This window comes from Peromyscus maniculatus, chromosome 2 (genome assembly GCF_049852395.1).
Source record: "Peromyscus maniculatus bairdii isolate BWxNUB_F1_BW_parent chromosome 2, HU_Pman_BW_mat_3.1, whole genome shotgun sequence".
NCBI classification, from domain to species: domain Eukaryota; kingdom Metazoa; phylum Chordata; class Mammalia; order Rodentia; family Cricetidae; genus Peromyscus; species Peromyscus maniculatus.
In genome coordinates, this window is record NC_134853.1 from 129,810,714 (window position 1) to 129,834,378 (window position 23,665).

Consider the following 23,665-nt stretch of genomic DNA (forward strand, 5'->3'; position numbering starts at 1 on the left):
GTTATTGTTTGGTTTAGTTGGTTTTTTTTTTTTTTTTTTTTTTTTGTTTTTTTGAGATAGGGTCTCATTATGTAGTCTTTGTGCAACCCAGGCTAGTGTTGAACTTGTGGTTCTGCTGCTGCCTCCAAAGGCTGGGCTTACAGCTGTGCCACCATGTCCAGGTTGCAGCATGGCTTTTATAATAGCAAAAAGTTGACAGTAGTTTTTATCACGATTGTTCAAAGATTATGTAATGGTCAGTTTACAATGAAGATAATTCAAGCTATAGAAAGATAAGTGTTTCTTCTTTCTTTTCTTTCCTCTTCTCTTCTTTCTCTCTCTCTCTCTCTCTCTCTCTCTCTCTCTTTCTTTCTTTTTTTTTTTTTTTTACAGTTTGAGACTGGGTCTGGAGTTGCTCTGTAAACCAGGCTAGCTTTGAAGTAATGGCAATGTGCCTGAGTGCTGGGGTTCCAGGCATGAGTCACCATCCAGGGAGGTTGTGTTTTGTATATTGACACAGAAAAATGTCTTATAACTTATTGTTGAATTACAACTAATGGTCAAACAAAACATTGTGTAATTTTGTTTTTAAAAGGAAAACCCCATTCAAAACAGCACCTCTATTCTTAACCTAAAATACAATTTTTTTGTTTAAATGTATATAGAAAAGGAAAATAGAACTTTAGTATTCTTTGATTTTTAGTAGTTAAAAGATGTTAAATAACAATAAATATGAATATTGTGTGGTCATTGTAAGAAATCTAGATACCAAAAAGAAAAGTTTAAAAATCCCCACAATCATTGTATCTATTATTAACCACTAAATAACTTTTGTGTGTATTTTTTATGCATTTATAACATATCTATTGGGCTGGGGAATTTAGCTAAGTCTAAGCATGCATGGGCTTTACCTTGAGACAGAGTGTCTCACTGAACCAGAAGCTTGACTGGTTTGGCTAGACTAGCTAGTCAGTGAAGTTCCTAGCAACTGCTTGTCTCTGTCCTCCATAGCTGAGGTTACAGGCATGTGAGTGCTGGGGATTTGAACTCAGATCCTCATGCTTATACAGGAAGAACCCTTACCTACTGAGTCATCTCTCTAACCTCAGAAGAACAATTTTATATTGTTAACCTTTTCTGCTAGTATTCAATTTTCTGTTTCACTTTATTTAGGATGCTTTATAAAAAAATTAAATTAATATTCATCCTATTTTTATCTCCCCCCCAAGGTTTCAGTTATATTTGCTGAAGTCCAAAAACATTAAGTAGAATTTGCAGAAATAATTTCTTAAAATTGTATAGCATTTGGAGTATTGTGATGAAATACTGCCTAAGATGTAGCTCATCATTTGTTCAGCACTCTTCTCTCCTTGGTAGCTTAGTCTTGGTTATTAGATAAGTAGAGTTGATACCAAGCCTCAGATAAGGGGGCCACTATATAGTACAAGCTTTCTATTTCCTTTTAAAAAAGATTTAACTTATTGTGTGCATTGGGGTTGGGTGGAGTGTAGTGTGCTTTGGTATGTGTGTGAGGTTCAGTTCTTTTCTTCCATCATGTGGCCTCTGAGGATTGAATTGAGGTCATCAGGCTTTGGCAGTAAGTGCCTTTATCCTCTGAGCCATTTCACTGCCCCCGATTGTTTTCTTTATAACTTCTGTGTTGTTTAGTGTAAAATTTCTTCAGTCATATTATGATACAAATCTTTTTCTCTGAAATTTTTTTAAATTTACTTTTATTTTTTATGTGCATTGGTGTTTGCCTGCATGTATGTCTATATGAGGGTGTTGGATCCCCTGGAACTGGAGTAACAGACAGTTGTGAGCTGCCATGCGGGTGCTGGGAATTGAACCTGGGTCCTCGGGAAGAGCAGTCAGTGTTCTTCATCACTGAGCCATCTCTCTGGCCCCTCTCTGAAATATTTTTAAAACATTCTTTATAGCTCTCTATAATATATATATATATATATATATGTATATATATATTTATTATGTAAATATACTCTGTCTTATCACAAAGTGCTGGTTAAGATGCATGGACATCTATATTTTTCTCCACTCTTATTATCTCATCAGGTACAGATGATTGCTTCATTTGAGACTTTTAGATTTATACATTTAATGTGTATATTTTATATATACAAAATTTATTATTAATTGAGTTTTACAAAACCAGAGGTTAGATTTTATTTGACATTTTGTTTCATTTGGCAGAGATTAAGTGTCTACAGTGTATCAGGCCCTCTTTTCTAAATTGAAAATTCATATAATATTCTGATCATGGTTTCCCCTCCATCTCCCAGATCCTCCTCCACCTCCTCACCTATCCAACTCAACGCTTTCCTTATTTCTCTCTTTAGAAAACAAATAGGCAAATAAAAAAACAAGCAAGTCAGAATTGAAACAGTAACAACAACAATGACAAAAGCACAGAAAATACACACACACACACACACACACACACACACACACACAACATAAAAGTATAAAATCGGAAGCTGTACTCTACAAGTAAAAGGCTGTCAAGATTAAAAAAAAAAGGCTCAAATAAAGCAATATGAGGTCCCCCTCTAAAAAAAATCTACAAAAATCGCCGGGCGGTGGTGGCGCACGCCTTTAATCCCAGCACTCGGGAGGCAGAGCCAGGCGGATCTCTGTGAGTTCGAGGCCAGCCTGGGCTACCAAGTGAGTCCCAGGAAAGGCGCAAAGCTACACAGAGAAACCCTGTCTCGAAAAAAAACCAAAAAAAAAAAAAAAAAAAAAATCTACAAAAATCCATTGAGTTCTTTTTGTGTTGGTCATCTGCTGCTGGGCATAGGGCCTGCCCTTAAGTGTGGTTTACATTCCCAGTGAGAATCCATTGAAGAACACTGAGTTTTCCTTTGCAAGCAATTGTCAATTGGAGATAGCTTCTTGGTTAGAGATGGGAAATAGTGTTCACTTCTCCTTCTTAGCACTGGGACCCCATCTGGTTAACCCTGAGCAGGCCCTGTGCATGCTTCCACAGCCTCTGTGAATTCATAATGTCCTTCATCCCTGTTGTTTCTAGATGACACTGTTGCTTTGGTGGCTTCCATCCTCACTGGCTCTTAAAATCTGAGCCCCAGTGGGAGGGGTTTGATGAAGATACTCCATTTAGGGCTGAGTGTTTCAAAGTTCCTCACTCTTTTCACATTGGCCAATTATGCATCTCTGTTAGTTCCAATCTACTGCAAGAGGAAGCCTCTCTGATGATGGCTGAGTGAGATGCTGGTCTATGGGTGTAGCAGAATGTCTGTAGGAGTCTTTTTGTTGCTGTGTTCCCTTAGCAGGAAAATAGTATTTGGCTTTCTCCCAGGCCCACGGTCTATCTAGTCTTCAGGTTTGGGGCCGCGTGAGCAGTTTCTGGCAGGGGATGTAGATAGCAGTGTCCGGCCTTAAGTGCAGTCAGGCAGTGGTTGGGTACTCTCACAACATTTGCGCCACTGTGGTACTAGCATATCATGCAGGCAGGTCGCTGTTGTAGGTTGCAGGGTTGTAGCTGAGTTGGTAGTTACCTTTATCTTCTGGTAGCGTGGAGAGTAACTTCCAGTACCATGAACACTAGTCAGTAGGGGTGAAGGCTCTAGTTAAGCGCCACCTGGACTTCTCTGTTCAATTATCAGACCTCTTCTAGAAGTAACATTTACTTTTTTTGAAATTAAAAATTTAAAATTGTTGTGTGTGTGTGTGTGTGTGTGTGTGTGTGTGTGTGTGTGTCTGCATCTGCGTCTGCGTGTGCGCGCATGAGTGTGCACAACAGCAAGTGTTTGAAGGTCAGAGGCTAACTTGTGGGAGTTAGTGCCCTCCTTCTGCCATATCGGCCCTGGAGCCTGAGCTTCAGGTTGCTAGGCTTGGTGGCAAGCACATTTGCCTACAGAGCTGTTTCTTCCGCCTCAACATTTTCTTTTTTGATTTGTTTTTGAGACATTGTTTCATTAAGTATCTCAAACTGGCCTCGAATGAGGATCCTCCTGTCTCTCCCTCCTTAGGCTAGGGTTACCAGATATATACCAACACACTCATCTGTTAACATTGTTTTGTCTATTTAGCAAATATTTCTTAAATATTTAGTATTTGCCAGATGATAGCATATATGGGAGGAAAAAAATCTTTGTAACATTCTAATGAGGCAGAAAAATGTTTAAAAAGTAGTGGGAAATGTTGCAAAGACACTCAGAGTATGATTAAAGAGAATAGAGATTGACTGGTGTGCTATGGAGTGGTCAGGGGACACATTTCTTAAAGTGGTACATTTCAGCACAGACTGCCTCGCATTTAGTTGTCTGTCCTTGGCATGGGATCTGCCTTGCAGTTAGTTGGCTCTCCTTGGCATGGCATCGTCTCATCTGGCCTTTTCCTCTGAGCTCAAGAACTAGGATTTGCTTCTATTTTCTTGTCTGTTGCCTTTCTTTCCAACACTATTTTAAAGCTTTTGGTGTATTTTTCCATTGCTTTGATTAGTAAACCTTTTTTTCAGGTTTCAAAACTTATAAATCTACATCTTAAACAATGATTATTTTGTTTGCCTTTTGGCTTTATATGAATGGTATTCATGTGGTATGTTGTCTTTTGTGACATGCTTTTCTCCCCCTTATATCCTGAAGATTACCCAGTTTTGTAGCTTGTTGCTAAATATATTTTTCTGTTTTATGATAAGCCATTGTAGAGGGACATCTACTGTGTGACTCAATCATAATTTATCCTTGTGTTGTCAGTAGACATTTGAATTCTTTCCAGGTTGATTAATGTCTTCATCAGTGTTCTTTGCTGTGAAGAGACACCATGACCACAGCAACTCTTATAAAAGAAAACATTTAATTGGGGCTGACTTACAGTTTCAGAGATTTAGTCCATTATAATCATGGTGGGAAGCATGGCAGCACACAGGCAGACATGGTGCTGGAGAAGGAGCTGAGAGTTCTACATTCAGATCCACAGGCAGCAGGAAGAGAGAGAAGCGCTGGGCTTGGCTTGGGCTTCTGAAAACTTCCAAGCCTGCCCTCAGTGACACACTTCCTCCAACAAGGCCACACCTCATAATCCTTTCAAATAGTGCCACCCCCTGGTGACTGAGTATTCAAATCTGTGAGCCTATGGGAGCCATTCTTATTCAAACTGCCACAATTAATGATTGAGCTTATCCTGAGCCTTTCCATACTTTTTATTTATTGGTCTGAAACTTTGCTTTTTTTTTTTTTTTTTTTGGTATTGTGGGGGAGAATTAATACACGATCATGTATTTAGATCAGTGGTTGTGGTTTTTCTTGTTTATTTTCTTCATTAATCTGATCAAATTTTCATAATTTCTAAAATTTATGATCTGTTAATGGCCATTTCAGCTTCACAAATCTTATGATTTTATTCCTGAATACAAACAAAACATAACCACTAACTTTTTATTGTTTAAATATGATTTTGATATGGTAGGGAGATAAATCCACATTTTTACTCTTCTGTCTGTATGGATACACATGCTATGAAGAACAGAGGACCACCTTGGATACCAGTCCTTGCTTCCACTTGGTTTAAGACAGGATCTCTTGTTGCTACTGAGTATGACAGGCTAGTTGCCCATGAGCTCCTGCAGAGTCTCTGCCTCTCCTCTCCCATAGAAGCACTAGGAGTGTAGACTGGAGCTCCCATGTCTGGCTTTTATAAGGGCTCTGGAGATCTGAATTCGGGTCTCACATGTGTGTATATAGCAAGTACTTTACCCACTGAGCCATCTCCCCAGTGGGCAATACTTTCTGAGCTTCAAGGCTTGGCTGAAATGTATTTTGTTTCAGAGGGTTTCCCTGATTGCTTCCTTCTTTCAAGAATATTCTGTGTTTACCACTGTCATTCCCAGTTGGATGATCTTGTTATTGAACAGTGTGTACCTGGTAGTAAAGACCGCATTTTTCTTCTAATGTAGCATGATGTCTGGTACATGGAGTTGTTAAATAGGTGTTTATTGAGTGAATACATAAAAGAATTAGTATAAATGGGAGCAGGCTATACTAGATACCTGGTTTTTTCATTTCTTTCCAGCTAAAACTAATCTTGCTTTCAAGGCTCCTTGGATTGACTAGTTTGATTAATTACAGTTGTGGTAGCCTTTCCTGATTTGTGGAGGACTCAATCTAAGACCCTCAGTAGATACTTGAAACCATGAACAGTGCCAAACCTATGTATGTTATACAAACACACACACACACACACACACACACACACACACACACACACACTTAATGCCTTTTCTATTCTTAGTCTTAGTAAAATAAGAGAGCTTTTGCAGTTTGAGGTCAATTTCATGGCTAGATGATTTGCTCTCACTGTAGGTCTCCTGGGCTACTTCAGCATTTTTTTTTTTTTAAATTTAAGAAGGCACTTTATGGTTTCTCTTTGTTGTGTCCACATTACTTCATTACACGTCTTGAGCTTGGGAGACCATTAACAGTTACTTTTGAACACAAGCACTGGAATATCGTTAATGTCCATCTCCAAAAACTGACAGCTATTACTGGATGTGGTGGTGTATGCCTGTAATCCTAGCACTTGAGAGGAGAGTCAGGCAGATCTCATATGTGAGTTCAAGGTCAGCATGGCCTACACAATGAGTTCCAGGACAGCCAGGGCTGATAGAGAGACCCTGTTTCAAAAGTCCAAATCGTAAGCAAGACAGTTGTGTAGCTTGATCTGCTTAAGGGTCCCCCTGGCAGTAGGATCGGGATCCATCCCTTTTGCATGAGCAGGCTTTTTGGAGTCCACTACCTATGGTGGGACACCTCACACTGACTTGAGGCAGGGGGAGGGGCTTGGTTTCTTCTTCTACTGAGTGTACCAGGCTCTGCTGACTCCCCATGGGAGGCCTTACTTACCTTCTTGTAGGAGGGAATGGGGAGGGAGACTGGAGGGGTGGGAGGAAGAAAGAGAGGGATCTATGATTGGTATGTAAAATGAATTAAAAAATTTCTTAATAAAATAAAGAAAGAAAGAAAAAGAAAGAAAGAATGCTAAAAAAAAGTCCAAATCAAACCAAACCAAAGCCAAAAGAACAACAAAAACCTGACAGCTATTAAGTGACTAAAATGATAATATGTGTGTGTGTGTATGTGTATGTAAATACACAGTTTAGCAATGTATAAATAGTTTATATATCCATATCTTAGGACAAGTAGTTATTACTTTTTATGAAATCTTTATTCATGCTTTAACTGGATGGAGTGGTGTACAGTTTAAAAATGTATTAATTAGTATGTATGGACCATGGTTGATGATGAGTAACTGAAACTTAGGGTAAGTGGGGGGTACTTACATAGCATTCAGTGTGTGTATTACACATATGTGGGTTCTTTTTACTGAACAGTTGAGTCAAAATGCTTTGTGTTTTGTTTTGTTTTTTCCCCAGATACATCAAATTACAGAATGGCTTGCAGGCACTTTTGATTTCAGATCTAAGTAATATTGAGGGTAAAACAGGAAATACAACAGATGAAGAGGAAGAGGAGGAGGAGGAAGAAGAGGACGACGAGGAAGAAGATGATGATGATGATGATGATGATGAAGACTCTGGAGCTGAGATAGAGGATGATGAAGAAGAAGGTTTTGATGATGAAGATGAATTTGATGATGATGAACATGATGATGACGATCTTGATAATGAGGAAAATGAACTGGAAGAATTGGAAGAGAGGGGAGAAGCCAGAAAGAAAACCACTGAGAAACAGGTGTGAGTCATGTCTGTCTTGTCCTTCTCATTTGGGAACTCCTTGGGATAATGATTGAACTTGTGGTTTATCTCTTAGTAGCAAAAAGGAAGTATACAGTTATCTTTTGATTTTTTTTTTAAAGTAAGGGTCTAGTCTATATAAAGGTTATATTTTGAAAACAGTTTGCTCTGGTTATAAAAGTAATAAATGCTTACTATAGAGACTAAAGAAAACACAAAACGAAAAACTCACTCATTAGAGGTAAAAAAAATGGCAATATTTGAGTTTATATGTATTAATATACATTATATGCTTTAAAAAAATGCCAGGAGGTGGGAATCTGTACAATTCTTAGCTGAAGATAAAGGAATAAGAGAGCATACCATCCTTGGAAAGACTTGAGAAAGGAGAACAAGGCTAGTGATGTAACATCTTTACCTGGCCCTAGAGTCCTAAGTTACCCTGTGGGTAATTACTGCGTAGGTAACTGAATTTGATCTCACCTATGAGAAAGTGTCAACAGTTGGAATTAATAAGTACACCAGGAAAGTTGAAGTGAGAGAGTTGAACTTAGTTTAATGACCAGTGAATCGGTATGTGGGTCTTGATAGAGAATTTTCCTCAACACATCTGTTGAAGAGTGCTTCCATTTTGGAGGAGGGAATTCCTATATGAGAGGGTAGGTAACACTTTGGAGATATTATAGTAGAACTGACCAGCAGATGTTTGTTAGTTTCTTGTTTTGTTTTGAGATAGAGTATGATGTAGCCCAGGCTGGCTTTGAACTCTCTGTGTAGATGGAATGACTTTGAACTCCTGATCCTCTAGAGCAGTGGTTCTCAACCTTCCTACTGCTCTAACTCTTTAATACAGTTCCTCATGCCCCCAACCATGAAATTATTTCGTTGCTACATCATAACTGTAATTTTGCGATTGTTGTAAATTGTAATGTGAATATTTTTGGAGATTGTTTGCCAGAGGGATTGCTGCTCACAGGTTGAGAACCACTGCTCGAGACTCTACTTCCCGAGTGCTGGGATTACAAGCATGCACCATCATGCTCCTGTTAAACAACAGCATGGTGTCGTCTTGATATACAGGATTTATAGTTAGATTATTCATTTAGATCTCAAAAGAATCTGTGGGACTGACAAGATAGCTTAGTGGGTAGAGGTGGTTGCTATCCAAGGTTGATGACTTGAATCTGATCTTTGGAACTCACAGGGCAGAGGAGGGATCCAACTTCTGAAAGTTCTCTGACCTCCATATGCTGCACACTTGTATTCAACATATACCATACATACACACATCATTATCATCACCAATCATCATCATTAAGATTCAGTTCCTAGTTTTTTAAAAAGTGGTTAACGCTCAAAGATTTGAAAGTATAAGTTGTAAGTAGTAATGATTGTTGTTGGTGGTGTTTTGAGACCAACTCTTGTTATTTAACTTAGGTTAGTCTTGAATGCTCTGCCTTTTTGCTTCAGTCTCCTGAGTGCTAGAATTTCAGAGTGCTGTGATTATAGACATGCTCTATCATGCCTGTGTCCCCTACCCCCTTTCTTGAGATGGGACTATCTCACTTGGTGGTTCAGGCTGGTCTCAGTCTCTTAGGTTCCAGTGTTACTACTGCCAGCAGCTAGGACTGTAGACATAGCCCACTGCTCTTGGCTTCAATAATTCTCTTAAATTAATTCTTTGAGAGTCCCTCCTCTTTTTCTTTTTCTTTAAGTTTTTTGAGCTAGAGTATTACTAAGTAGTCCTTGCTGGCCTCAAACTTGCTAAGTAGACCAGGCTGGCCTCAAACTCAGAGAGCTACCAGCAGAGAGCTAGTGTCTCCAGAGTGCTGGGATTAAAGGCATGCACCATGACTCCCCACCCCCTACCCCTTTTTGTTTCTTTTAAGAAAGGTTGTACCAGTTTTTTCACCAGATTTTTGGGTAGATTGAGTTATGTTTTTAAGTTATGTTTTTGTGTGTGTCACATAGGAGGCTAAGTTGTGTTAGCTTGGAGAACTTGAGAGGTGAAACTCAAAACACTGAATAAATTTGTATATATACCACTTGTAGACCATTCTAAAGTTTTTATAGGCAAACTGGGAATTAATAGGCTTATTTCTAATCTTAATAGAGTAGTAGTAGAATAGAGAAATTATAGCCAAAATGGAGCTGTAGCCTAGGTCTGTCCCTGGCATCTTGGGTGATCTGACACTGACTGGCTCTCTTTCTCTTGTACCCACTCTCAAGTTCAAGTTTTTGAGCTATATCTTAGCTCCCCAGATAACAATATTACTAATCTTAGATCCTTGCCTCTGAGTTTCTATACCTGTCTTTCTGTTTATAAAACTGCCAGTAACTTCTGTGCTTTGGACTTTTTTTCTGATAAGCAATTAGGTTTAAAGAGATCAGATCATTTTGGCTCTGAAGCAGTGGGTATCCTAGTGGGAGAAAAGATTCCATGATTATTACAGTGAGAAATGGTTTCTACTTAGTGGGTACATAGCATCTGGAGGGAAAATGAAGAGGTTAATTTAGGTAAGAGGTGGCTTGAGACTTACATAGGTTCTGAAGTGATTTAGGATTTAATTTTTATTTGAGAAATGTGAGCTTTATTTAAATCTCATTAATGAAATGGGAAGAAAAACTCTGTTAGCTCTTGGAAAACCTTATCTAATTAGAAGTTACTTTCCTACAGATTTTTTTTAAAATTATCCCTGTTTCTATCCTTCAAAAAGAAGTTTTTCTTGTTCTGAAAAGTTAATAAATTAACAAGATTGAAATTTAAGTATGATATATTTGAATTATGATTTGCTCATAATTTTGAGTTTTATAACTCAATTCTCAAGTATAAATTTCTTGGGTAGAAAATTCTCAAGTATGAATTTCTTTTCTAGCAATCGCAGAACCTGTTTTTGCTGTGGTCAAAGCTGACTGATAGACTGTGGTTTAAGTCAACTTATTCAAAAATGTCTTCAACCCTGCTGGTCGAGACAAGAAATCTTTATGGGGTAGTTGGAGCTGAAAGCAGGTTAGGCATCTATTAAACATCACAGAACAGGTTAGACTGTGCTTTGAAGAAGTGGATATTCTTCCATGTTTTAAATGAACTTATGTGCCTGTCTTCAAAAATGGACTTGAAGGATGAAGTGAGGCTGTTTGGTTCTTCTAAAAGTACAGGGTTGGCTTCTATGCCAGGTACATGCTATTTTTAAGAGGATAACCTTGTCAAACAGTGCTTCACCAAATGGATTATGTCTGAAAATGGATACAAAGTTGGAAAAGTTAATATTTACTTTCCTGTTTTCAAATTGACTATTTCTTCCACTTAAAAAAAAAATCTTTTAACTAATGATGATAGTATGTCACAATCATTTTAAAGAGTCCTGTGTACATCTTGGCCATCTATATTTTTAAAAACTAATTTCCCAAGGAATTTCGCAAATGCTTATTGAAATATGTGTGTATTCAATACAAAGTGAAGAACTAAAAAGCCTCTTTAAATCCTATTCTTATAGCTTTTAAATAACAAAAATTTTCTCTTTTAATCATTTACTTACTGTTTTTATTATTTTCCTAAATTGTTATTTTACCCCCTTCCCATTTTAGTAATAAAATATTCTGAGTAACATACTGAGAAGTTTCACGTTTTGTAACTGAGTTACTGAACGTCAGTTTTAAATTGTTTAGAGCTCTTTATTCTACCTAGATATGTTAGTTCTGCAGATTTCCAAAATCTAGTAGCTCAGGGAACAAAGTTGGTTCAGAGTCTGACTCAGCAACATGAAATGCTGCCCGGGGGGCTGGCCTGGCCTTGTCGCTGTCTGTTTCTGCTTTCTCCCTTAGGTCTGCACCTGTTGAGCATTTGGCAGGATGGCAAGTGGAGGAGCAGCAGGGTGAAACTGACACAGTGCTGGTGAGTTTCACTTTGCTGCTCCTCCCGATTCCCAGGGAAAGAATCCTGGTCCTTTCTGTTGCACAGCTTCTCCGAATGAACCCTTGAGGGACTAGTATTGCTTTAGGATTGACTCAACTATTTGTATGTGTTCTACTTACCCCAGTCTGCAGCGGCTCTGTGTGTTGGAGTTGGGAGCTTTGCTGATCCAGATGACCTGCCTGGGCTGGCACACTTTTTGGAGCACAGTAAGATCTTGTAAAATATCATTCCCGGGTGTGGTTTCCTTTTTCCCTTTAAATTTGTATGAGTTGGTTTCAAAGATTAGTAATTGGTTACCTGAAGTACATTTAAACAGAAAAAGCTAAGAAGAAAATGCTGATTTAGGAATAATCATAAAGACTTTTCATCTAAGTATACTTAAAGATTTGAATGAAAATGGTATCTTCCTCAATCTGTACTTTATTCCTTGAAGTAGGGTCTCTCAGTAAAACCTAGAGGTTGTCGATACAGCTAGTCTCCTTAGCTAGCTTGCTTTGGGGAGCCTCTATCTCTGCCTTCTGAAGTGAATTGCAGGGGGCTGCCACACCCATCTGGCGTTTTACTAGGTTCTAGGGATTTGAATCCCAGCTCATGTTTGTTCAGCAGGTGCTTTAACCACTGAGCCATCTTCCCAGTCCCAAACCTGTTTTACTGTAGGCATCATTATTTGGCAACAGTACAATGAACAGAGCAAGAGATAGTTGCCGTTCTCTAGGAACTGGCTAGCTCTGGTTGGAATAGTCTGGTTCAGTATTAATAGTACCTGGTGACATCAGAGCATTGAAAATACAAACAATAAAAAGACATGATTAATATATCACAAAAAGAAACCATCTGTTTAGCTATGAGTGTGCCGAAATAAAACTGTGGCCATTACATGGTTACAGATGTTTACACACATACTTGCTTTTCTGCATTAGTCATCTTTTTATATTTTTATTTTCTATGCTATTTAAAAGTAAACTTCTTACCTGACATCCTTTGCAGTAGTGGTTAATCTGCACATAAGCTTATGTTTAACTTTTAACCTTTTATAAGGAAATTATTCATTTGTTTTAAAAAATGAAATGTTTGAGTTTTCTTGGAATAGAAATAACATATGAACATTGTAGAATGTTGCACAGCATCAGTGTAACAGTGTCAGACACGGCCATTATTAATGTGTTGCTTTTACTTTTTTCTATTTTTCCCATTGCTTTATCTTTTATGCATAGAAAACTTTATCTTTGATAATAAAAATGTTGTCTATTTCTTTGTGTTGTGTGACTTTTTATTCTTTTCATTTAGTGGTGTTCATGGGTAGTTTGAAATACCCAGATGAGAATGGATTTGATGCCTTCCTCAAGAAACATGGAGGTAGTGATAATGCTTCAACTGACTGTGAACGCACAGTCTTCCAGTTTGATGTCCAGAGAAAGTATTTCAAGGAAGCCTTGGATAGGTAACTATTATTTAATAACACTGTACAAATGGAAATATTGGACATGTTCTGTGGTATTTCAAGAAGTTATCTAGTTCTTTAGACCTGTCAGAATATTTGAGGGAAATGGAGCAAACTATTAAATGTTCTTTCTTTCTTTTTTTCTTCCTTTCTTTTTGAGACAAGGTCTCACTGTATATGCATAGCATTCTTGAAATTCACTGTGTATTACTAGGCTGGCCTTTAAACTCACAGAGATCTACCTGCCTTTTGCCTTGTGAGTGCTGGGTTTAGAGGCAAGTGCCACCACACCTGGCTTGTCATTTTTTGAACTCTCAGGGACCTGCAGCTCACTAGTTTGGCTAGACTGTTTGGCCAGCAAACTGCAGAGATCCTCCTGTCTCTCTTTCCCCAGTGCTGAGAATACAGTTGTGCGGCTTCATGCCAGGCTTTTATGTAGATGCTGGGGATTGAACTCAGGCCTTCAATCTTATGTGACAAGCACTCTATTGACTGTGCCATCTTCCCAGCTCCTCCTCACTATTTTTAAAAATTTATCTTGTATGTGTGTGTATAGATGTCCACACATATTACAAGGGGTGTCAGATCCTTAGCAATTAGAGTTATTGGTGTTTGTGAGCCACCTAATGTGGGTTCTGGGATCCAAACTCTGGTCCTTTGATAGAACAGTAAATTCTCTTAAACACTAAGCAACCTCTCCAGCTCCCTCATTTTTTCTATACGAGCAATGAAAAGTCCAAAAGTGAAATTAAGAGCATAGCTTCTTTAATAATGGCATCTAAAAGAATAAAATACTTCAGAATAAACTTAAAGAGAAGTAAAAGACTTGTAACAGTGGAAAGGCAAAAAAAAAAATAAGTGATAAGTAATAAGTAAGTAAAGAGTAGATGAGAAGCCATGCCATGAGCCTGAGAAACTAAGTTTTTTCTTTCTTTCTTTCTTTCTTTCTTTCTTTCTTTCTTTCTTTCTTTCTTTCTTTCTTTCTTTCTTTCTTTCTTTCTTTCTTTGTTCTCTCTCTCTCTCTCTCTCTCTCTCTCTCTCTCTCTCTCTCTCTCTCTCTTTTTAATATGCATTGGTGTTTTGCCTGTGTGTATGTCTGTATGAAGGTGTCAGATCCACTGGAACTGGTAGTTGTGAGCTGCTATGTGGGTGTTGGGAATTGAACCCAGGACCTCTGGAAGAGTAGCCAGTGCTCCCAACTCCTGAGCCATCTCTCCAGCCTGAGACTTAGTATTGTTAAGAATGGGAGCATAGAAGACTTCTTATTGTTAAGAATGACAATAATTTCCAAACTGATTTATGGATTCATCCCAATCACTTCAAAATTTTAGCTGCCCCTTTAGAGAAACTGGTGAGCTAATCTTAAAATCCATATGGGAAAAGTAAAAAAGCAAAAGTAGCCCAAGTTATATTTAAGAACAAGTTGGACTCTCATTTCCCCAATTCTTAGAGCTGCAGAAATCCCAGTAATGTGGTTTTGGCATAAGAATAGACACTGCTCAGTGGACTAGAACTGGGACTCGAGAAATAACCCTTCACACTTGCTGTCTGTAGTAGAGTGCCAGGACAACTTAGCAGGAGAAAAAAGATCTGTAGCAACTGAGTGTCCACATGCAAAGAATGAACCAAAGTTCTTAATTCGACTATTTACAAAATTTAATTCCAATTGGGCCACAGACTTAAATGTGAGAACAAAGATTATGAAACTTTGAAGAAAATGTCAACCTTTGTGATCTTATTATATTTGGTGATAGTTAGGGCATGAGGTGTTGGCAAAGAGACAAAAAGAATAATAAATGATAGAAATAGTTAACATATATGTGGACACTTAGATAAAGAAACTATGAGAAAGTGGTAAATGGGCTTTTAAATGAAATGATGCCAAGAAAATTGAGTTTCCTTGCATATAGGAATAAAATGGACTCCTTAAAAACACACATAAATGTTCTGGATAGATGTAGACTAAAAGGAGAACAAAACAGCTAATTTTTAAGGCCACAATTTAGGTAAGCTTTGTCACGTAGTATTAAAAACAAATAAACTAAAGAACATAAAGGAAATGGTATATTCCATGAAAAGAAACTGGAGAGGTGAGGACCCTGGCTCAGTTGATAACAACAAGGCTGAGGTTTGGTCCCGGCACCATTCTCTGTTGTTAAAAAACAAAACAAAACAAAGCAAAGCAAATAAAAAGTATGGGGGTGTATTTTTGCAGTGAATAGCAAATTTTGAATAAAAACTGATTTTTAACTTATTAGCTTTTTGTATATAAGTATTCAGTGTGGTTTAAATTGATATATGAAGCATAAATATTGTTAGATATATTGTTAGAATTAAAAATACAATCTAATAAAAAGATTTGAATAAATATTTAAAAAAAATTCCTGATATAACTATATAAAATGGCATTTGGCCTTACTAGGAATCAGGGAAATGTAAATCAAAATTTGTGAGATTTAACTATCTCAAAAGTTAGAGAACAACTTAGACTCTGATACTATCAAAGGGAAGTCAGGCTGTAGAGATGTGGTGGGATCAGAACCACTGGGCAAGGAGATATCGGTACTGTATGTTATTATTTGGTAACGTGTGTGTTCTATTCCTTTTGAGGTCTTTTCTAGGTACCTAGAGAAGCTTCTGCATCTGACCCAATACACAGTATCAAAAACTAACTTATGGTAGCACTGTTTGTGGCACTCCAGCTCTAAAGCCCAGATATCTGAACAGCAGTGGAACAGATGTATAAATTCATTCTAATGAATGTTGTAACAATAGTGAAAATAAACTACAGTCACATTTGCCCATGTGGATGGACAGACTGTCATATAGCATTGAATTGAACAACACACCAACAATTACATACATGTATTTACCACTATATAAAGTTCAGGAACAAAATCATTTGCTTAAAACATGCACTCTCAATGGAAGTGATGGTATTTGTTCCCTTTGGTGACCAAAAAAAAAAAAAAAAAAAAAAAAAGAGTAGTTCTTGAGAAGTTAAACGATTAGTCCTGAGCATGCCTTTAACCCCAGCACTCTGGAGACAGAGGCAGGCAAATCTCTGTGAGTTCATGGCCAGCCTGGTCTACAGAGTGAGTTCTAGGACAGCCAGGGCTACACAGAGAAACCCTGTCTCGAAAAACCAAAAAAAAAAAAACCAAAAAAAAAAAAAAAAAAAAGATGTTTGTTCATTTTTGGTTCTCCTACATTTAATCCCACATGCTAAAAGTTTACACTTCATTTTTTAATTTTCCTCTGTGTTTAATTTTCGTGTGTGTGTGTCAAGTGATCACCATTTAATACAAGGGTGGAGTCATGGGAGGTACACATGAGCAGGATTAGTGCTGTGAAACTGATTTGATCCCAGACTCTGTGCCCGTTGGTTGGTATTGGTTGCCTTGTGTGTTGCTTGAAATATTTTGCATATGACTTTGTTCTTTTAGAACTAAGTAAAAATATTTCCTGTTTTTATTCAAGTTATACTAAGAATTAGGAAGAATGTGAATGTCCTAATGAATATGTAGAAGCCCGAGCAAAGTTACATTGCAAAAAACTCAGGAAGTTAGTCTTTCAATTGTTTAATCTTTAATGGAAAAAATAACAGTTTTGGGAAGGGTACAGTGGCACACATCTGTGTAATCTCAACTACTCAAAAGGCTGAGGCAGAAGGGTCACTTGAAGTCAGGAATTCAAGGCCAGATCAGGCAACATAGTGAGATCCTTGACTTAAAAACAAAACAACAAAAATAGAGCCAGGTGTGATGACTTATACCTGTAATCCTAGCACTTGGTAAGCTGAGGCAGGAGGATTGCCACAGTACTAAGCCAGGCTGGACTGTGGTGTGAGACTCTGTCTCAATAAGCAAGTAGTTTTAAATGCTTAGATAAAACCAATGTCAATTATATTATTATACATTTATATGAATGGCATTTACATGTGTAATTTGGTGTATAACAGTTCATCTAAGTAAATATATTAAGAAAACCAGGGCCATTGAGATGGTTCAGTGGGTAAAAGTGTCTGCTACTCAAGCCTGATTACCTGAGTTCAATCCTTAGAACCAATATTAAAAAAAAAAACAAAAAAACAAACAAAAAAAAATGAGATGTGTTTGTAAGCAGCTGTAATCCTAGCACTCCTAAGGAGAAATGGGAGGCAGCCACCTATTAGGGTCAACTAGCCTGGAGTGTGCAGTACCTCAGAAACATCCAGAGAGACCTATCTTGACAGGGTAGAATCCTGAAAGTTGTCCTCTGACTTCCACGTGTGCACCTGCATATTTATTCATACTCTTCTCTCTCTGTCTCTGTCTGTCTCGGTCTCTGTCTCTGTCTCTGTCTCTGTCTCTCTCTCTCTCTCTCTCTCTCTCTCTCTCTCTCACACACACACACACACACACACACACACACACACACACACACACACACACACACACAAAGAAAAAATACCATACCAGTAGAATTCTGTGGTGAAGTTAAATATCAATAGCCTTTAAAATTCTGATTTTTAAGGTCTATAGCATTCACTCAGTGGTTAAGAACACTTGTTACTCTTGCAGAAGACCTGGGTTGGATTCCCAGCACCCACACAATGGCTTACAACCATTTGTAACTCTAGTTCCAAGGGATCCAACTCTCTCTTCTGACCTCCATGGGCACCAGACAAACACATGGTGCACAAACATGCCATGTAGGCAATATGTATATATTACATGTATGCATACAATAAAATCTAAATAAAACTAAAATTCTAATTTTTATTTTGTAACTTAAAATATCATAACACTATTAAATCAGTAGAGTGAGTTTTGTTTAGTTTAATATAGAAAAGTATGGATTTGATATAAAGATTGTATATTAGAGAGAGCTGGGGGTGTTGGATGTCTGTAATTTCAGTTAATTGGAGGCTGAGGCAGGAGACTTATGAGTTAGAGGCCAGCCTGGGTAACAGCAATATTTCATCTTAAGATGGAGATGTACCTCAGTGGCAGAGTGCTTTCCTAGAATGTTGGAGCTGTGAGATTGATCCTTAGCACTACAAAGAAAGGGCAGGACATGGGATAGGAAACTTCTGAAAAGGCTTTAATCTGTGTATTTATGTCCTAAGTACTTTTCTGAATGAGTGCTTTATTTCACAAAGAAACAAAGTGGTTTTTGGACTTTAAAATATAGAAACTTAGATTATTATTATTTTGATCTTGTAGGTTTTGAGGTAATTTTCCAGTTAAATAAAAATAGTTAATTAAAATGGATGTTGTTTGATGAAACTGAACAATCCTAGAAACCCCTGTTTTACTTTGCAGATGGGCCCAGTTTTTCATCCATCCACTAATGATCAGAGATGCAATTGACCGGGAAGTTGAAGCTGTTGACAGCGGTAAGGAAGCTTTTATGTTTTGTAACAATTTGTTTCTTTTATTCAAACTGGCTGTTAGCATTTTTCATTTTTTCAAAACTAAGTCATTTTATCTGTATATTTCAAAGGGCAGCATTGAAATAGATGGATCATATTTAATCATGAGGTTGGTAAATATCTCATTCAGGATTGAGTTGCCCTGAACCACAAGGATGCTGGGTTCCTAAAGCTGATGTTAGATCTTACAGCTTCAAAAGTTCAGTTACTCTTTGTGTGTGAAGAGGCACTTCCTCTGAGGCTCCATTTTAAGTGTACATATTTACAGTTTGTCCTTTGTTACTTGTCAACTATGTGTGTATTCTTTGTGGCTTGAACTTTGTTATAAAAATAGCTGTGATATGTTTATGGTTGAAGAAATTAAATCCCTATTAGGAAGTGCACTTCATTTTACTTTCTCTTAACTTTGGGGATTTATTTATAATGCTGAAAATCAAATAGGAGACTTTTAATGGGATTTATTTGTTACAAAAGAAGATTGTAGGGGAAATTCATCTTAAGCATTAGCTATTTTAAGCTAGTTATGAAGGTATATTCTTATAATTCCTGTGCTGGAGAAGCTGATGCAGAAGGATAGACTTGAATTCCAGGGCAGGCTGGGCTACAATATGAAACCATGTTTCAAAAAAAAGAAAAAAAAAACTTAGCCATTTTAATGATAATTCTTAATTTCACTTAAGCAGATATACTTGCTTTCATAATGCATCCTAGTGGTTGGGGTAAGGGCTGCATGCCATTTTTCCTCAAAGGGAGAATCTGTTCCTCATTCCTAGGCTATATGACCCCATTTCCACCTTAGAGATAGCAGTGTTGACTCTTTTCCTCTCTGATCTCTGCTCTGACAGTCTTTTTCTGCTGTTCCCGTCCCTCACTCTGAAGACCCTCATTATTATAACGAATCTGTTCAAGTAACCCAGAGTAACCTTTCCTTTTCAGAGTTCCTGACTTGATCATATCTCAAAGTCCCTGTTACCATGAAGCTAATCTAGTCACACATGTCAAAGATGAGGGAATGGATTTCTCCAGCACCCCTCCTTGTATTTCTGTGTACATGTGCATATGCACACCTCAGCCAAGATGTACACTTCTTTTAAAATGTTACAGCCACATCTTCATATTTTACAGAGACTTTAAATTTGTGTTTACAGAGTGAATGTATTTTTAGTGTCGCACCTGTATAATTTATAACTAAAGTATATTTCTGAATGCTGACTTACGCTAATGTTTCTATTTTTTTTCTAGTTTCTTACTGACTGTAACAGTTGTGCCTCTTAAGTTTTCCTGGCTTTACTCTTAGTTATCATCAGTCAGTTCTAATGGCATAAAGAATTTCTGTCGTGCTTTACTCCATGATAATTAATAACTAGCATCTATTGAGTACTTCTTTGCATTATTGTCCTTGTTGAAACTAGGCTTAGAGGGTTTGATAACATAGAGTCCCAGAGTCAGTGGTTTCCCCAGATATCTATAGTCATTTATGACTGTATGGTCAAGTTCTATACTCATGTGATCTTTTGTCTTTCTTTTAATTCTCAAGTATGTTCAATCATATTGACCTCTTTATCAGAGGTGCCATATTCTCCTTCCTCCCTTAGAATGTCTTATACATCCCCATTTATCCTTCTCTTCTTTTCCTTAGAAGATTCTCATTTGTCCTTCAAGCTCAGCTTGAGTCACTTCCTGCCCCCCCACTGGAGAATTTTTTTTGTGTTTTTCTTTTTTTTTAAATTTTATAATTTAATTTAATTTTACATATCAGCCACGGATTCCCTTGTTCTCTCCCCCCCATGCCTCCCCTTCCCCCCAGCTCACCCCACATTCCCATCTCCTCTAGGGCAAAGACTCCCTTGGGGATTGAGTTCAACCTGGTAGATTCAGTCCAGGCAGGTCCAGTCCCCTCCTCCCAGGCTGAGCCAAGTGTCCCTGTATAAGACCCAGGTTCCAAACAGCCAACTCATGTACTGAGGACAGGTCCCGGTCCCGGTCCCAGTGCCTGGATGCCTCCCAAATAGATTAAGCTAATCAACTGTCTCACTTATCTAGAGGGCCTGATCCAGTTGTGGACTCCTCAGCTATTGGTTCATAGTTCATGTGTTTCCATTTGTTTGGCTATTTGTCCCTGTGCTTTTTCTAATCTTGGACTCAATAATTCTTGCTCATACAAACCCTCCTCTTTCTCGCCAATTGGAGTCACTTCTTAAGAAGTCTTTCTTTGCAGTACCCATCACTACCTAGCGCAAACGTATTTGTTGTTTATTGCTTATCTCCCTGTGAGAATATAAACTCTGTATAGGGCTTTATTCACATTTCTGCTTCCAGCTATTTTTTGTGGCTGATGAACAGCAGGTGTTCTGTAAATATTTTCTGAAAGACTATCTTATGTAATCTCATGTAAGAGTCATATGCTCTTGGTCCTGTTAGGTCCCTCTATGGAATCAGGACAGTTAAATAACTTGTTCAGAGTTGTCTGAGTTCAGCGATAAAGCTGGATTGTGGTTGTCCTTGTCTGTCTGGGTTACCTTACTAGAACACCGTGGCCTCAGGGCTTGCAGACAGCAGTGCCTTACCTAAGGAGTCCGGTGTGAAGGCACCAGCAGATTTGGTGTCGGCAGGGGCCTGCTTCTTGATTTGTAGATTGCCATCTTTGTCTTATGTCCTCACGTAACAGAAAGGTGGGGGAGTGCTCTGGGATTGCTTTGTTGCTTTGGTTCGGAGCCTTCAGTGGCTGAGCCATCTCTCCAGTGCTTGGGCCACTTTTATAAGCACACTCAGTTTAATAATGAGGGAAGCTGTCATATTGGAGATTAGGTTTTAACACAGGAATTTTAGAGTGATAAAAACATTGAAACTATAGCATTAGCAAAGATACTTCTGACTTTAAAGTAATTGTTCTGAACCATCATACTTGATTATCAGCATAGTTGCTTTGATGATATTTAAACAAAATATAGACTAAGGTCTCAGATCTGAAGACTGATAGAACATTTTATTAGTGCTTTCCTCAGGGTATTCTTGGATGTAACAATCTATCTAGAACTGAAAAATTTAGATCATTAACTACATTGCCTCATTTGAAAATAAGAGAAAAACTCTAGAAAGGTGATCAATTTACTCAGAATGATAGATTAAATGATAGAACCAAGTTTAGGTCGTTGAGTTACCAAGTTCAGTTTTATAACGTATTTTTAAAGTCAATTTTATTACTACTTTGCTTTCAGTTCTGTAAGCTTGAATTTCCGGACAATCAAGAAAATGATTGTCCGGGTGGTGGAGGAGGCGGCACACGCCTTTAATCCCAGCACTAGGGAGGCAGAGCTCAGCAGATCTCTTTGAGTTAGAGGCCAGCCTGGTCTACAGAGCGAGATCCAGGACAGGCACCAAAACAACACAGCGAAACCCTGTCTCAAAAAACCAAAAAGAAAAGAAAAAGAAAATAATGAAATTTCATTTTATTGTAAATGTTTCTTTAAAACTGACAGAATATCAGCTTGCCAGACCTTCTGATGCAAACAGAAAAGAAATGTTGTTTGGAAGCCTCGCTAGACCTGGACATCCTATGGGGAAATTTTTTTGGGGTAAGATACTATAATTTATCTTATTTCTAGGTATGGAAAACTGAGAATAAGACAAACCGATAAAGAGTGTTAGAAATGTTGTTAGAGTGCTTACCTAGAAAGCAGATCCCTAGATCTGCATATAATTGGGTGTGGTGGGTTCATTCTTGTTATTCCTCAGGGAGGTAAAGGCAGGAGGATCAGAAGTTCAGTGTCATCTCCAACCTATAGGCCAGCTTGGGATATATGAGACTCTGTCATAAAGAAGCAAGTACAACAAGAAATTGAAACAAAACCAAACAAAACCCATCCACCTAAACTCCCCAGAACAAAAGAAAAATTAATAAGCTGGGATAGCTAAGTGTCTGTACCTTCCAAGAGGTCCGCTAGAAAACTTCAAATAGCAAGGTGTGAGCATGTTTGTGCTTGCTTCTTTAACACTGGGTATTGGCAGAGTAGAACTGGACATTCTGTGAGTGCTGTCTAGGTGCCAGATGCTGTGCTGGCTATGTGTGCATAATCACAGTTAAGAGATAGGGACCACTGTAATCTCCATTTAAAGGAAACATGCTCAGGAAGTTGTGTAATTTACTTAGTCACACAGGTAGTAAATATTTGATGGGGGTTTGAGTATCTGTTTATCTGATTGTAAAGCCTGTACCCCAACCTGATGTTTCCATTTATCAACAGACACTCAGGAATGGTTTCTCTAATAGTTTTTGAGCTGTGACCTAATTTTGTTTAACTGGTAAGCTGTTGAACTGGTATCTGTTTTTCATAATGACCTTCTGTTGTTGGTAGAAATCAGTTGAAACCTATTAATCCTGTCATAGCTGGAGACCGGGATGAGTTGATCTAATCAAAGGCTATGTTATTATACATTCCAATATCTATTGGGTAATGTTGGCATCCTGGCTTTTTATATTTTACTTTTAAGAATTAGGTAGAATATTAGTAAAATAATTTAGAGGGGAAAACCTAAATCAATACTAGAGTATAAAGCAAGGAAATTTAGGCAATTACTATCTGTTGTGGAGGTTTTTCCAACCGTTGATTAATTCCTTACATATCTATTTCAGAACTGTTTCTTGGCTTATGTTATTATTACATGCCAGCTCAGAATTCTTGAGTTTCTTGGATAATTTCCTAAGTCTTTTAAGCTTATAAAACATTCATTGTTTGTGTAGAAGACCTGTAACAAAGTACATTTAGTTACTTCTATAATTTTTAATTTTTTATGTCTTTCTACAGGAAATGCTGAGACACTTAAGCATGAACCAAAGAAAAATAACATTGATACACATGCCAGACTGAGGGAATTCTGGATGCGTTACTACTCTGCTCATTACATGACTTTAGTTGTTCAGTCCAAAGGTAGGATTATCTGTTAACATCCTTAAAGTTACATCCTCTGAATTAGCAAGGCTTGAATCAAAGCTTATTTTTGAAGGTTTGCAGCATTTTAGAAAAATTGGCAGATGAAACACACAGCCTAGAAATGTCAAAAAAAAATTAAGAAAAAAACATCATGAATGCATAAAATACACGTAGATAAAAGTTATTTTATTATTTACTATCATATACACAAATCTATAAAAAGGTAAAATTAATCTAAATTTGGATAAATACA

The 23,665-nt window shown here is 37.7% G+C and overlaps 1 protein-coding gene across 3 annotated transcripts in view; it reads left to right on the forward strand.

Annotated features, from left to right (window-relative positions):
- Nrdc (nardilysin convertase) overlaps nucleotides 1–23,665 on the forward strand; it is a 72,987-nt gene that overhangs the window by 11,622 nt on the left and 37,700 nt on the right. Inside the window, exons 2-9 of one of the 3 annotated variants that reach the window (XM_015996481.3) lie at nucleotides 7,388–7,706; nucleotides 10,585–10,718; nucleotides 11,534–11,603; nucleotides 11,749–11,830; nucleotides 12,912–13,065; nucleotides 18,372–18,445; nucleotides 21,961–22,056; nucleotides 23,287–23,409. In XM_015996481.3, the coding sequence (XP_015851967.1) occupies nucleotides 7,388–7,706; nucleotides 10,585–10,718; nucleotides 11,534–11,603; nucleotides 11,749–11,830; nucleotides 12,912–13,065; nucleotides 18,372–18,445; nucleotides 21,961–22,056; nucleotides 23,287–23,409 (1,052 nt within the window). The remainder of the gene's footprint in view (nucleotides 1–7,387; nucleotides 7,707–10,584; nucleotides 10,719–11,533; nucleotides 11,604–11,748; nucleotides 11,831–12,911; nucleotides 13,066–18,371; nucleotides 18,446–21,960; nucleotides 22,057–23,286; nucleotides 23,410–23,665) is intronic. The other 2 variants (XM_076564738.1, XM_006977747.4) reach the window with 2 other exon arrangements.